The following is a 16,422-nucleotide window of genomic DNA, read 5'->3' on the forward strand; positions in this document are numbered from 1 at the left end:
TATTGGCAAAAGAACCCCCAGTTCAAAGCAGCCGGCGGTGGTGTAGTGTTCAGAGAACCCTGGGAGAGACGCGGGTTCAAATCCCGCTGGGTGTGTGACCTTGAACTCGCAGGGTTATCGTGAGGATAAAAGGGGGAGGAGGATAAGTCTGTACACTGCCTGGAACTCCTCGGAGAATGTTTTTTTGGGGGCGGATCCTGTTTCATTTCCAGAGGTTTCCCGGCCTGTAACCTGCTGAAATCCTGTATCTTTTTATATCACAAATCTTCCAGTTTAAATCTCTTGCGCTGGAGTGCAAGAGTGACCCTTTTGGACAGCAAAAATGCGTTGCTGTTGGGAAAGCAACTCAGAACAAACTAAGAAATTAGAAAGATGTGTGGACAGTCCATTATCTGTGTACAGTCATACCTTGGAAGTCGAACGGAGTCCGTTCCGGAAGTCCGTTTGACTTCCAAAACATTCGGAAACCAAGCCGGACATTTGGCTTCTGAAAATAGTTTGCAAACCGGAACAGTTCAGGAGCCAAAACATTCGGGAACTAAGCTGTTCGAAAACCAAGGTACAATGGTACCTCTGGTTACGTACTTAATTCATTCCGGAGGTCCGTTCTTAACCTGGAACTGTTCTTAACCTGAAGCGCCACTTTAGCTAATGGGGCCTCCTGCTGCCGCTGCGCCGCCAGAGCACGATTTCTGTTCTCATCCTGAAGCAAAGTTCGTAACCTGAGGTACTATTTCTGGGTTAGCAGAGTCTGTAACCTGAAGTGTATGTAACCCGAGGTACCACTGTACAGCTGTACCACTAATGCGCTGAGATTGTGGCGATGAGATCTTACGGAATACACTGGCAGAAGACCAACACCAATTTTCAGTGACTCTAAGCTTTGAAAAGCGAGTTTCCCGTTCTCATGGTTATGACCAGAGGACTGGCTTGGTATCCATTCTAGACTTGTGACTCGTATTATGGTTATTGGCCATAATTAAGGGATTGGTTGACTTTTTGACCAGAGGAGAGGAAGGGGTGTCTTTAAACAGTTTGGGTTTTAGTGCAACTGTGCTGTTGTTTTTCAGATCTTTTTAAACCGCTGCTCCACAGGCAGAAAATTGGGCTAAATAAATACAAAGGAAAAGGTCCAAAGGATGCAGGAATTGCAATCCCACCCCTGTCAGTCCTGCGTCTCTCTCCACACCTACCCAGCCGCCGCTGCAAATCGCCCCTGAGACTTCGGCAGGTGCTGTCCTTGTAAAGCCGTCATGAGGTCTAGAACCACGGAGGTCTCTGTTTCTTTTCTGAAAATGAAACCTGGCTAAGTTTCTCAGGAAGGCTAGTTCTGTGCCAGATCGCGGGTGTGTGATGCCCTGCTCCCCCAGTTCTTTATTAAATTTTTATTATTATTATTAAGGCCACAGAGAGGTTAGGCTGGCCTCAACCAGAGCCAGGGCTTTCTCGGCTGTGGCTCCGGCCTGGTGGAACGCTCTGTCCCAAGAGACTAGGGCCCTGTGGGACTTGACATCTTTCCGCAGGGCTTGCAAGATAGAGCTGTTCCACCAGGCCTTTGGCCAGGGCACAGTCTGACTCCCTCCTTTGGCAATCTTCACAGAACTCTAGCCCAATGGTTGCCATCAATTTGAGTTGAATTAATTTTATAATGAAATGATTTTAGAATGTTGTATTATTTTATTGTTGTTAGCCGCCCTGAGCCCGGCTTCGGCTGGGGAGGGCGGGATATAAATAAAAAAATATTATTATCATTATTATTCTGTTTGCGGAATAGCTCTGCACCCTTAAGGACTAGTGACTTGCTCAAAAAAATAGAATAAAGCGGTAGAGCTGAGTTTCTCAGAGGCGGAGTGGGCTGGGAGAGTGGTGCTCCTGTTTTGCAATGTGCAGAGTGCATCCTAGCCCAATTATAAATAGACCCAGAGATAAAGGAGTGAAGATGAAGAACAGAAAGGGTAAAGCGGCTTAGACGTGGCTTAGCTACCGCAGAGGATCTTCCAATTAGCTCATCAACGGTACGGGGATTTCACTGCCACACGTACACAGCACGGCTTTGAAGGAAAGGGCGGCCGAAATGATCGAGGGGTTGCAGCCAGCCCCCTATGGGGACTAGCGACAACCTTTGGGGCCGCTTAGTCGTGGGGCACCTTTGTCCCTTTCCGCAGTTGCTGCAGGACCCCCAACTCCCATTGTCCTTGTTTGTTGGCCGTGGCGATCTGCAGGCCTGATGGGATTTGGAGTCCGGCAGCCTCTGGCAGTCCACAGGTGTTCGCCACTGATGGAGTTGAGAAAAGGTGAGTAATGTGGAAGAGGTGTACAAAACAGCTCAAAGCGATTGCAAGAACGGCAAGGGCAGACTTTTTCAGAGCGGGGCATAACAGATACCGTATTTTTCCCTCCACAAGACACACTTTTCCCCGCCTAAAAAGTAAGGGGAAATGTGTGTGCGTCTTATGGAGCGAATGCAGGCGGGAGGCAGGCGGGAAAAGCCCCCAAGAGCCGCGCTCCTTTTAAAGAGCCACGTGGAGTGTGCGTGTGGCTCTTGGGGGCTTTTCCCCAAGGAGGGAGAAGGGACTGGTGGGTTGCCCTTCTCCCTCCTGGGGAAAAGCCTGCAAGCACCGCACACATGCTCCGTGCGGCTTGTGAAAGGGAGCGCTGAGCAGAGCCTGAGATGCATACAGGCCTGAGATGCATACAGGCTCTGCTCAGCGCTCCCTTTAAAGAATATTTTTTTTCTTGCATTCCCCCTCTAAAAACTAGGTGTGTCTTATGGTCAGGTGTGTCTTATGGCGCGAAAAATACGGTGATCTGCGGAACTCCCTGCTGCTGCCTGGGTGGCTTTGAAAGAGGATTATTTGTTAGATTTCTGTACCGTCCTTCGTCAGAAGCAGAGAGTGGCTACTAGCCACAATGGCTGTTTTTCCTCCACGGTTGGAGGCAGTGCAACTTGAATTACTACCGGTTCTTGGGAGTCGCAATAAGGAGCGTTGCTGCTCCCCTCGGGTTCTGCTTGTGAGCTTCCCTTGAGCTCTTCTTAAGTTCTCCTGAACCTCCCGGTCCAGGGGCAGTCTTATCTAGATTCTGAGAGGCAGGAGGCTGGACTACACGGACTTTTTGCCTGGTCCAGCTACGGCCCTTCTTCCGTTCTTAAGTGGCTGCCACTGCTACACCCATGGTTCAATCGCAAGCACAGCGAGCAGGATCCTTGCCCATTGACCATGTCTGTAATATGGTCCCTGTGATTTGTGGGGTTAGGCAGGATTAAGCAACCTGCCCTTAATTCAGAGGTTCCCAAGTTGTGTTTCATCAGGTGGTCTGCAGTGTGTACGCATCAAATATATTATCTTTTCAATTCCATTTCAATTACCGTACTTTTCCGTGTATAAGACTATGGTTGTTTTTTTTACTTTAAAATAAGGTTGAAAATCTGGGGGCGCCTTAAAGATGGATAGTGCATGTGCCCATTTTCTAAATTTGGGGTCCCCAAAGGTAGGGGGCGTGTCATACACGGAAAAATACGGTACTTCTTATATTTAGAATCGTGGAAGGTGTTCCCAGGGGAATCTTTTGCCCCAAATGGGTCTTGAACGCACAATCCCGAGATTGAGAGTCTCGTGTTCTGTGCACATTTCATACATTATAGTTTATTGCATTGCAGTCCAGAGTCTGCGGATGACCTGGGGCCGGTCTCACTCTCTCAGCCTGGCCTGCCTCACAGGGTGGTTGTTAGGACGTGGCGGAAAAGAGGGAAAACTCTATGCGCCACCCTGAGCTCCTTGGAGGAAAAGTCGGGGAGCAAATGTCGTGGAAGTAGCAAAAATAATTATCCATACCATTCCAGGTCTGCAATTCTGTGATTCTGTGAATAATAAATCTTAAAACTGGAATGCCTGTTGTCTTTGTCCATGGAGTTTTCTTGGCAGGGATACTGGAGTAGCTTGCCGGTTCCTCCTCCAGAGCTGGACCATAAAGAAGGCTGATCGCCGAAGAATGGATGCTTTTGAATTCTGGTGCGGGAGGAGACTCTTGAGAGTCCCATGGACTGCAAGAAGATCAAACCTCTCCATTCTGAAGGAAATCAGCCCTGAGCGCTCACTGGAAGGACAGATCCTGAAGCTGAGGCTCCAAGACTTTGGCCACCTTATGAGAAGACTCCCTGGAAAAGACCCTGATGTTAGGAAAGATGGAGGACACAAGGAGAAGGGGATGACGGAGGACGAGATAGTGGGACAGTGTTCTCGAAGCTACCAGCATGAGTTTGACCAAACTGCGGGAGGCAGTGGAAGACAGGAGTGCCTGGCGTGCTCTGGTCTAGGGGGTCACGAAGAGGCGGACACGACTAAACGACTCAACAACAACAACAAAAACTGGAATTCAAATTGTAATGCAATATAATAAATAAAAGGAGCAATAAGGAATGCAATTGAAAAATCAGACCACGTCTAGCACACAGCGTTAAAATTCCTGCACCTGGCAGGAAAATTATTTAACTGATCCGGCAAAACCTCTCAACTATTTTCAATTGGTCTGTGCTGGGGGGTGGGCGAGCATTTGGGAACTGTTGCTCCAATGCGAAGGACAGAGCGTGCTGCAGCGAAACTCCAGGGTTTTATCCAAAAGCAATTGATCGGTTTGATTCTCTCGATCGAAGAAGTTATTTTAACTCTCCTCGCTACCAGGTTGTTTGGGTCTCCCTCTTGTGGCCAAAGTGCAAAACTGCAACACTTTTTGAGAATGTTTACTGTCAAATAGAAATCCAGATGTTTTCTGGGAATCCATCCTGATTTGCTTGTGGGGTGTCAGACAGCTTTTCCCATTAGGGATGGGGGGGGGGATTGATTCAGTTTGCATTTAACATCGAATTTATGAAATTTGCAAATTTCAGAAACAGTATGAGAACCTCGAAGCAGACATCCGCGCTAATCTGAATTTTGCGATGGAGTTCTTCGGACAGAGTTTGCAAAAATGCATGCATGGGGGGTGAAATGAATATATCTGTGATGATAACATTTTAAAAATGTCTTGTATCAGGGAAAAGTGCATAAAACGAATACATCTGTGGAAATAATAGGAGGGAATGTATTGTATTAGGAGAAATTGCTTGCAAAAATGTCTTCGTTTGTCAAGACAGTGTGTAAAAATCTGCGCATTGGGGTGAGATTCGCACTAAAATGCTGAAGAATTTTCATTAGGATTTTTTTTAAAAAAAAGAAGTCACAAACTGATTTGGGAATGTGGAGAAGCGAATTTAAGAAACTGCGACAACTGAAACAGATAAATCCTACAATCCCAACTTTCTGTTAATCGGTCTCCCACCTCACACTTTTCGGGGCTATGCCCTAAAAGGGATTTGTTGTGCTGAGACCACAAAGCACTTGAACCCATTCTGAATTATACCATCCTAACTTTCCCATCTGCCCTTGGATCAGGGGAGGCTGCTCCCATCTTGCAAACTAGTGGTAATATGGAGCCTAAGGTAAAGGTAAAGGGACCCCTGACCATTAGGTCCAGTCGTGGCCGACTCTGGTTTTGGGCGCTCATCTCGCTTTACTGGCCGAGGGAGCCGGCATACAGCTTCCGGGTGGCCAGCATGACTAAGCCGCTTCTGGCGAACCAGAGCAGCTCAACGGAACACCGTTTACCTTCCCGCCAGAGCGGTACCTATTTATCTACTTGCACGTTGACATGCTTTCGAACTGCTAGGTTGGCAGAAGCAGGGACTGAGCAACGGGAGCTCACCCCGTCACGGGGATTCGAACCGCTGACCTTCTGATCAGCAAGTCCTAGGCTCTGTGGTTTAACCCACAGCACCACCCGCATCCCTAATATGGAGCCTAAAAACCCGATATTTTCTGCTCCCTGAAAAAGCAATTTTGGTACGTCAAATACCAAACTCTTGACTTCTCTCTTCCACAGACCTCTGCCCTTTTCTGTCCTTACCTCTTGGTTTCTCGGCCACTTTGCCTCTTTGCTGCTACCCCCTAGCTCTGCTTCCTCCTTAATATCTGGGCACTGGACCTCACCTGACCATGCCCCTCTCTCCCTCCTTTCCACCGCCCCATCTCATTTCCCTTTGACAAAGTTCTTTCCAGCCAAGCTTTCCCAGTCGCTCTGAGCAGGCTTTAATTCCGCAGCCAACCTTTTCGTGGCTTGCCGAACGTTCTGTGACATCACAGCACCTTGGCCAATAGCAGGCCAGGGCTGTGGGCGAAGATATTTCACCAGGCAGGCAGGCAGGCAGGCAGGCAGCTTATGCTCCTTTGGACCATTGGTTTGTGTTTGGCCTCATTTATTTATTTCTTGAAAACGAATGAACCTATCTTAACTCGCCCTCTTCTTGATTCACAGGGTCAGCAGCAATGAAGAAGACGCACACGTGTGAGTGGAATTTCATTATTTGTTGGGTTTGGTAGGAGGACGGTAGCTTTTTTTTAAAAAAAAGGAAAGGTGTTGCAAATCCATGAAATTACCAGATTTTTCCTGCCCCTCGCTCCTCAGCTCACCCCGATCTCTGAGCGAGTGCAGACCTACCCACTACTCAACATCAGGTTAACCACAGCGGAGAACGGACTTTCTAAGCGCTTAGAAAGTCTCTCCCCTGTATCTTCCTGGCAGCTGCTAAGCACTTTGCAACAACTGGTGGGCTCCTTCACGAGTTAATGATCGGCAGCTGCAAACGCAACGCTCAAATGCTTTAAAAAGAACAGCGTCCTAGGATGATGATGATGATGATGATGATGATGATGATAATTTATACCCCACCCATCTGGCTGTGTTTCCCCAGCCACTCTGGGCGGCTTCCAACAAAACACTAAAATACAATAACCTATTAAACATTAAAAGCTTCCCTAAACAGGGCTGCCTTCAGATGTCTTCTAAAAGTCTGGTAGTTGTTCTTCTCCTTGACATCTGGTGGGAGGGCGTTCCATAGGGCGGGCGCCACTACTGAGAAGGCCCTCTGCCTGGTTCCCTGTAGTTTGGCTTCTTGCAGCGAGGGAACCGCCAGAAGGCCCTCAGCGCTGGACCTCAGTGTCAGGGCAGAACGATGGGGTGGAGATGCTCCTTCAGGTCTACTGGACTGAGGCCATTTAGGGCTTTAAAGGTCAGCACCTTTAAAGGATCTTGCAAGCAGGTCTTGAAATCCATTAGTGACACAGAGAGATGTCTCACACCAAACCAAGGCCATTGTCCCATCTAGATCAGGACTCCCTACACTGACGGGCAGAGGCTCTCCAGTATTTCAGACCAGGGTGCCCCCTACCTGGAAGTGCCAGGGATCAGCCTTCAGTAACTGGCATTTGCAGGTAAAGTGTCACCGCACATGGAGGCTCCATTCAGCAGTTGTGGCTTGGCGACCATCTTCGGCCCGTTCCTCTGTGTATTTGTCAAATAGGTTAGGTGCAGCCTTCCCCAGCCTATGGTCCTCCAGCTATTGCTGAGCTGTAGCTCCCAATATCCTTGAGAGTTGGCCAGAATGGCTGGGGCTGATGGGAGTTGGAGTTCACGAACATCATAGAACTACAACGCCCATCATCCCTGCCTGTTGGCCATGCCGACTGAAGCTGACAGGAGATGTAGTCCAATGGCGTTCTTTGACTCCAACTCCCATCAGCCCCTGCAAACATGGCCAGCAGGGATGGTTGGACCACCAATGTTCTTGGACTCCAGTTCCCATCAGCCCTAGCCAACATGGCCAGGAGTACTAACTTGGCCCCACAACTGTGGGTGCCCGGGGGCCATGGCTACTGTGAACCTGGCACCGAGTTGAGTTGATAAAACTTTATTCGCATTAACCAATGGCCATAGCAACAGTAAAACATTACAGTATAAAGGAAATTTGATAAAAGAGCACAATTTAAAGTCCTGAATCAGCAGTCATTTAGTGGCCCTTATTCTGATTTCCCCTGCTATGAACCTGGCAACCTTTGCTGTTATCTGCTCATTTTGATCTGATAGAAGAAAGGACATTGCGGCAGTGGTTGAGCGCCCTGGGATGGTTAGTACGAGTGGGGTGATGATCTCGTTCCTCAGGTCTTTGTAGAGAGTACAGGACAGGAGGACGTGTGCCGCTGTTTCGGTGCTACCATCTCCACAGGGGCAAAAACGTTTCTCAGGCAGGATCTTTTGGAATCGACCCTCAAGCACCACAGATGGCAAAACATCCAGTCTTGCAAGTGTAAAAGCACGTCTGTATTTTGGGATAATAAGTTTGTGCAGATACGGGGCCAGAGAATCAAAATGGAGAGGTGGAAAATGAACATACCAAGGGCAGAATTTCCTTATAGTGGCCAGGTTGTTCTGATGCTTGATCTCTTTTAGACATTGACCAATTAGACTGTTTGCTTTAGTAGGGCCCATAGTGAGTAGGTGTTGTGGGGACAGGCCACAAGAGTGAAGTTTTTGATAGATGGTTTTAAGCCAGGCACTTTTATGGGAGTCTTGAAGTACTAGGGGTAGTAAACAAGGGGGATTTGAGTTTAGGCGGAGCCAGAAGTTACGAGTTCTTTGCCAAGTCCATACTTCTACTGAAGGGAGACTTGCCTCCAGTCTCAATGATGCGTTTGGGATGCATGGCGGTACAGAAAAAAATCTGCCTTAAGAACTTTGATTGAACAGCTTCCAAAGTGCTAAGATGGTTACCAGTCCAAATCTGAGCCCTGTATAGTAGCTGTGCTAGGGGTTTAGCTTGGATGACTTCTAGGGCTGATGGTATATGTTTGCCACCCTTTTTCATGGAAAAAGCGAGTCAAAGTCTTGGCACTTTGGGATGTTTTTTTTTTTTTTTTGCACATTTTTGGTGTGCTGCCCATGACCCCGTGGACTGGAAGATAAGGCCCAAATATTTGAAAGCGTTGACCTGTTCGATTGGCTGATTGTTCATACGCCAACTGTGGGGCCTCTATTTTCTTGAGTAAACCATAACTTTGGTTTTCTGATACAGTAGTTTACAACCAGGTGTTATCTCTGGCAATACACTGAGAATTTTCTTATCAGTCTTTTTAGGCCTATTTCTGTTTGGGATAAGAGGACCGCATCATCAGCATATACAGAGATTGGTTTTGAGGCCAGCTTAGGGGCATGGATATTTGTGGGTGCCCAGACCCTTCACGGGGAATTTTGTGGATGCTTGGTGTCAGGTGGCTGTTGCGATTGCTCGAGAGTAACCAGGGAGGACTCCGACCTGTGTTTTACAGGCTTTATTTTGGTGCAAACTATTTACAGTGAAGAGCCCCAAAGCTCATGTCTGGCTCAATCGCTAGCAGAATCCGGGAGTGGTCTTTTTTTGGACCTCCCCCAACATAAGACTTTCGTTACCCCCAACCGTCTCCTCCCCTTTCTGCGCCTCAAACTACTGCGCAGGATGGGTGGTGGCAAGGGTGTGTTTCCCTCCTGTCCGGCGTGCCCAGAAACGGTGTTAAGGCTCCCACCAGCATCCTCTGGTCCTTGCCTCTCTTCCCCACTGGAGGTGGGGCTTTCCTCCTCCCTGGAAGATTTTCAGAGGCTCCCTGTAACACAACTGACCTTCTATTTCTCGCCTCTGAGGCGATGGCAGTTCCCTGAGACTCGGGCAGCCAGGGCCCCAGGGAGTTGGCACCTATGAACATGGCCAAAGGTCAGGGATGATGGGAATTGGAGTCCATTGGCTCGTCTAGCTTGGAACTGTCTATTCAGACCACTAGTCCTGCTGGTTGCCAGGAGCCAGAGTCCAGCCACCTTCAGCACGGTCGTGCCAGTGGGCCCTTGTCGTACCTCGTTCTATTGCAGCGCCTTGTGCTCAGTTGCTTTTCTCTTGACGCCCCAGGACCTACTTTCTTTTCCACCTCCGGTGCCTCTGTGGGTTGGGGCTGGTAGGGGAGAGAAATGGGGACATTGGCGTATTTCCCCCTCTTATTTGGTGCCTGGAACAAGATCTGTGTGGTGGGCCCCTTCCTGTCGCTGTGGGACGCAGATCAGCACCACGGTTCTCTGCACGACGGGATGCGGTTGGGCTCGCCCAGGCGCTGAGCGGGGCTCCATCTCGGGAAACGGAGGGCGTCCTGGCCTGACGTCGTGCTTTGCGGTGGGAGGGGGTGTTTGACCTCGATAAACAGGGAGGGCGAGGCAGGTCGGCCTTGTCAGATGTGTCCAAACAAGGGTGCAGGCCTTGAGTCTTGAGGCCCACCTTGTCTCGCCCCTTCTTCTCACCACGGCCAAATGTAGCCATGGCTGCCATGTTGGGTGGATGGACAAACTTGTGGAGGAGAGGGCTTTGTTGTTGTTTAGTCGTTTAGTCATGTCCGCCTCTTCGTGACCCCCTGGACCAGAGCACACCAGGCACTCCTGTCGTCCACTGCCTCCCGCAGTTTGGTCAAACTCATGCTGGTAGCTTCGAGAACACTGCCCCACCATCTCGTCCTCTGCCGTTCCCTTCTCCTTGTGCCCTCCATCTTTCCCAACATCAGGGTCTTTTCCAGGGAGTCTTCTCTTCTCACGAGGTGGCCAAAGTCTTGGAGTCTCAGCTTCAGGATCTGTCCTTCCAGTGAGCACTCAGGGCTGATTTCCTTCAGAATGGAGAGGTTTGATCTTCTTGCAGCCCATGGGACTCTCAAGAGTCTCCTCCAGCACCAGAATTCAAAAGCATCAATTCTTCGGCAATCAGCCTTCTTGATAGTCCCGCTTTCACTTCCATACATCACTACTGGGAAAACCAGAGCTTTGACTATACAGACCTTTGTCGGCAAGGTGATGTCTCTGCTTTTTAAGATGCTGTCTAGGTTTGTCATTGCTTTTCTCCCAAGAAGCAGGCGTCTTTTAATTTCGTGGCTGCTGTCACCATCTGCAGTGATCATGGAGCCCAAGAAAGTAAAATCTCTCACTGCCTCCATTTCTTCCCCTTCTATTTGCCAGGAGGTGATGGGCCCAGTGGCCACGATCTTTGTTTTTTTGATTTTGAGCTTCAGGCCATATTTTGCACTCTCCTCTTTCACCCTCACCGATGACTATTAGCCACGATTTCTATGTTCTTCCCTCACTGTTGGAGGCAGTTAAGCTTCTGGAAACCGCAGGAGGGGAGAAGACCTCTTGTACTCAAATCCTGGTGTGGGTTTTGCATAATGGGCATCTGGTTGGCCACTTTGAGCACAGGACGCTGGACTAGATGGGCCACCCGCTTGATCCAGCAGGGCTCTCCATACGTTCAGGTGCCCCCCAAAGAACCAAGGAATCGAGATAGACTGGCTCTGGACCTGGAGGTTCCATAAGAACCTCAGAAGACCAAAGAGGACCCATCTATAGTCCAGCATCCCTGAATCTCGCAACATCCATTGTGTGTTCTCCCCCCCCTTTTTTAATAGTAGATTTTATTAGTATTTTCCACACAACAACACGAAAAATATCAAAAAATAACAATACACAAAACACAAAAACCAGCATACAAAAAACCCAAATCCATATCTTACAAGTTAATAATATAAACACTAAACAGAAAAACAAACATTGACTTCCACCAGTCCCACAGCACCTCCTTTATCTCTCATTGTGTCTTCCTGTCTTCCTGATCATCTCTGTCTTAGCATCTAGATACAAATCCCTCTTTCTTATCCTTTCACTTCACAGGGTTATTCCCGACTCAGCCAGATTTCTGCCCTCGAACCTTGGCTTTTAAGGTATTCATTTAGACACTCCCGCTACTTTTTCACTTCACTTTTTGGTTTTTGTCTTGTTATATCTGTCAATTTGGCTAATTCTAAATACTATAAAAGCTTACATAACCACTCTCCCCTTGTGGGTAGCTGATTCCCTTTCCAGTACTTAGCCACCAGGATTCTTGCTGCAGACATCGCGTATAAGAAAAATTTAGTTTTGTCTTTTGGAATATCAGCATTTACAATTCCTGAAAGGAATGCCTCTGGCCTTTTACTATATGGTATTTTTAGTATTTTCATTATTTCTTTGTGGATCGTGCTCCAAAATTTCCCAATTTGGGGGCATGTCCACCACATATGGTAGAAGGTTCCTTTTTGTTTCTTACATCTCCAGCACTTATTATTATATGTTTTATTCATTTTTGCCAGCCTTTCTGGCACCAGGTACCACCTGTGATCCATTGCGTGTTGATGAGTTCAAGCGTCATGAGGGAGGGGGGGAAACTGGCACCACCAGTAACGTTTTCCTTTCTGATCTGAGTGCTGGACAGGTGCGCTGTTGGGGTGCTATTTGTGGGGAGAAATCTCCCTAAATGGGCAGCTACACACTTCCTTTCTCCTTCTTCTCCTTCTCCTTCTTTACTTCCGTATTTGGAGTCCTTTCTTGACACTCCAGAAACGGCTGTACGCTGCGCATCCGGAACGCTTGGTTTTAGCCACATCAACTGTGCGCACGCAGTCAGTGGTGTCCGAAGGGGTCCCAGGTCTGAAGACCTCTTGCTCGAAACTGCAGGAGCGAGGAGAGTTCAGCCGTTGCGCTTGAGTCCTGTTTGAAGAGTTTAGATTTGATATCCCGCCTTTCACTCCACTTCAGGAGTCTCAAAGCAGCTAACATTCTCCTTTCCCTTCCTCCCCCACAACAAACACTCTGTGAGGTGAGTGGGGCTGAGAGACTTCAGAGAAGTGTGACTGGCCCAAGGTCACCCAGCAGCTGCATGTGGAGGAGCGGGGAATCGAACCTGGTTCACCAGATTACGAGACTACCACTCTTAACCATTACACCACGCTGGTTTCTCTTTGGGGGCCACTGTGTTAAGTCACTGTGGGAACGAGGTGCTGGAGCAATGCATCTCTGGCCTGATCCAGCTTTTGGAACCAGGCATTTTGGGCCATATCACACCGATTCGGCTCCGATTTTTGCCAGTTGCTTGTTTGTTTCCAGGCCCAAATCTGGGCGCTGATTTTTAACCCTTAAACATCCTGAGCCGGAGTGTGGTACCTTTGGCCATCCCAGGGACAACATTGCCATGGCGGCCAACCCTTGACATGACTTTCCCCTTGAAACAGAAAGCCACATTCCAGCCTCAGAGTTTTCTGTGTTCTCGCCATCTCCCGCCTCAGACCCTCTCATCCATCCACGTCCCCCCCCGCAAACGGAAACTTTTCTTGTGGCTTTTTCATCTTCTCTCTGCCTTTCTCTTTGGCCTTTTGTGGGTTTGGAACTTTCCAACTCACTGCTGTCTCTCGCTCTTATCCCCCCCCCAAAAAAAATTACAACCGGAGTTTCTGATTGGCCGTTGGGAGCGCCAGTCTGTGGGGTGCTGCGTCACCTGTCAGTCTGCTGATGATGCTGCCTTTTTAAAAAAAGGAAATCTGACTGCACACACACACACACACACACACCAAGAGTGCTTCTCGCTCGTTGCAGCTGATGCCCAGAGACGAACAGGTGTTGCAGAATCAAACCGCTGCCAGTCCCCTTCCCCACAAGCCGTCTTCACCATGCGAGGTATGTGGGGAGAGGTTGGGGGAGGCAAAGCGACTGCTTGGGGCCACCTGTTGGCTTATAGCCGGCGCCCGAGCAATGGGGTGTTTGATGGGGCCCCCAGAAACCCATAACTGAGCGGAGGCAAGGCTGCAACATGCCACCTGTGGCTTTAAAGCCAGCTCCAGAGCCCAGAACAATCGGGCTGTGTGTGTGTGTGTGTGTGTGTGTGTGTGTTTGCACTGAATTTCTCAAACGTTTTCACGGTAACCTTCAAATCAAATGCATTGTTTCCTAAGTTGACTTTCTCACCTTCACCTCCGCAGTGTTTTTCCTCACACCTTTCCTACTGCATTATATCTTTGCCTATCACAAAAAAATGTTTCTCTATTGAAGTTATTTTATCATGGTTCTTCCCCTGCTTTGATCTCAAATACTGCCCACGATTTGACTGTGTGTGTGTGTATACACAAACATACATACAAACACAACTATATATATAGTTGTTTAGTCATGTCCGCCTCTTCGTGACCCCCTGGACCAGAGCACGCCAGGGACTCCTGTCTTCCACTGCCCCCTGCAGTTTGGTCAAACTCATGCTAGTAGCTTTAAGAACACTGTCCAACCATCTCGTCCTTTGCCATCCCCTTCTCCTTGTGCCCTCCATCTTTCCTAACATCAGGGACTTTTCCAGGGAGTCTTCTCTTCTCACGAGGTGGCCAAAGTCTTGGAGCCTCAGCTTCAGGATCTGTCCTTCCAGTGAGCGCTCAGGGCTGATTTCCTTAAGAATGGAGAGGTTTGATCTTCTTGCAGCCCATGGGACTCTCAAGAGTCTCCTTCAGCACCAGAATTCAAAAGCATCCATTCTTCGGCAATATATATATATAGTCCACAAAAGTCCTCTATGAAGAGTTGGTCATTTTGATCTCTAAATTTTGCTGTTTCTGCATAGTCCATTGCTTTCAAAAGCCACTCTTCCTTTGTTGGAACTGTCTCTTCTTCCCATTTCTGTGCATATAATATTCCAGCTGCTGTTGTCACAGACATAAATAGTTTGGTCACCCTCTTTGGGACACCTGTCCCTATTATACATGTAAGGAAAAGGTCTGGTCTTTCGGAAATAGCCCATTTAAACATGTTCTTCATTATATTCTATATCATTTCCTCCAAAACTTTTTGGTTGTGTACATATCCACCACATGGAACAATCGTGTTTTTGACGGGACCCCAAAAGGCCCAATCCCTGAGCGGGGCCAAAGTTGTGGCTTTCCTAATTTAATGGCTGTGTTGCTCTAGGAACCCCCTTCAGAATAATAATAATGCTAATATCGCTGGTGAGCTGATAATAGTGTGCAATGCTGAATTCTTGCCTTGCCTACATTCCTGGAGTCTGTGGAGTAGGGGTTTGGCGAGAAATTTGAATTGTATGTATAGCTTATATATAAATTGTATGCGTGTTTTACATTTGTCTGGTCTGTTTGGCTGCAACCTGTGTTTGGTTGCCTTGTTAATTAGCTCAAATTAAACTGGTTCGCACTGGAAAGTGATCCGGCCCTAATTTGTACTTTCCTAGCCAAAACTTTGCTGTCCTTTGAAATTTGCACACCTGCGAATTTTGCAGTCTGGTTCTCTGGACAAGCATCGCATCAAAAAGGAAAAAAGGCATATGCACAATGGTAAAAATGAGATATGCACCCCCCCCCCCAAAGTGTCATGTTAGGGAATACGGGGAAACGGCTTTGCCAAAATGTGGGTTGGGAAAAATATTTGCCCGTGTGTCTGTTAGGAGAAATTTGCACAAGAAGGCTAGTGAATTTTCATGAGGACATTTCATTTTATTTTACATCCTAGATTGATGGATTTCATGGTCCTTGGTTAAACATCTTGGTTGTAATTTTAACTCTGGAATTTATGGGTGTAGATTATAGATGTTTCCAATGAAGGAAGAAAATGCGACCTCAGATCTCTGTCTATCACAGGGACGGGGCCGTAGGGTTTTTCTGGGCTTTGCAAGAAGGTGAGACTGTAATGGGCTTAAGTTATGGAGGGAGGGAGAGATTTTGGCTGAAGGTTCTCAGCAGTTCAGAGCAATTCAGCAGTTGCCAAAAGGGTTGTGGTGAACTCTCTCTCTCACCAGAGCTCTTCCAGATGGGCAGCCGTCCGTCAGGGAGGACCTAACTCTCGATATCTGGCATTGAGCAGTTGGTTTGACTAGATGGCTTTACAAGGACCCCTTCTCTGGCACTGACGTTATTTAAATAAGCAAAAGCAAATACTAATACGGTCATCAATTTTTTTTAGTCTTCGGGATACCTTTCGATGTATCTTGGTCATACTGTCACTGAAAGTCAGTGAAAGTTTGCTCTTATTCTCTCCATTTTACGGATGAAAGGAAACCGTGATAGTTTAATTCGCGACCTCTTCACGTATCTGTGCTGCGTCAAGATTTGCAATGGGAGTTTGCCTGTTTCTTGCTGGAACTCGGCATTCGACACAGTCGAAAATGACGGGGGATTTAAAACCGTTTCCTTCTGGTAATGAATCACGGGTTGTTTCTCTACACACCCCAGTTAAAATATTCTCACCTTCATAACATTTAATTCAAATCAGGCTCATGCATATTCTGTTCTTTCTGGGCGGGGGCATTGCTGAGTCATGTTACAACATGTTGATTTTCCTGGGTTGGGGGGCAAATATATTTTTCTTTCTCCATTGCCTGGCCATCTAGAAGTCTCTTGAGTCAGCCTCTCCCCAGATCTCCTCCTTTCGCAAAGACAACCTGAGTTTTTCAGGGTTAAACGGAGCACCCCCAGTTGGTCAGGTGTGAAACTCTAGTTGGGTAGAATCATGGTTTTAATGCTATTAATGGACTACCATTGATCTGAATTTGACAAAGTAGAAAGGATGGACCAGATCCTCTGCCCCCCAAGGACCTGTAAAAAATTGACACCAGGGAGACGGCAGAAAGAGGCGAAGGTGAACAGAACAAGCTTCTGTGTCTGATTAACATGGACTTAAGGTTAGGGTCAATAG

At 47.8% G+C, this 16,422-nt stretch overlaps 1 protein-coding gene across 5 annotated transcripts in view; it reads left to right on the forward strand.

Moving 5' to 3' along the window:
- Window positions 1-16,422, forward strand: part of RORC (RAR related orphan receptor C) — a 90,497-nt gene that overhangs the window by 31,569 nt on the left and 42,506 nt on the right. For 3 of the 5 annotated variants that reach the window (XM_083715813.1, XM_083715811.1, XM_083715814.1), the window contains exon 2: window positions 6,349-6,378. In XM_083715813.1, the coding sequence (XP_083571939.1) occupies window positions 6,360-6,378 (19 nt within the window). In that variant the 5' untranslated portion in view covers window positions 6,349-6,359. Of the gene's footprint in view, window positions 1-6,348; window positions 6,379-13,327; window positions 13,414-16,422 lie in introns of those variants that run through there. The other 2 variants (XM_083715812.1, XM_083715815.1) reach the window with 2 other exon arrangements.

Source organism: Podarcis gaigeae (assembly GCF_964106915.1).
Source record: "Podarcis gaigeae genome assembly, chromosome: 16".
NCBI lineage: Eukaryota > Metazoa > Chordata > Lepidosauria > Squamata > Lacertidae > Podarcis > Podarcis gaigeae.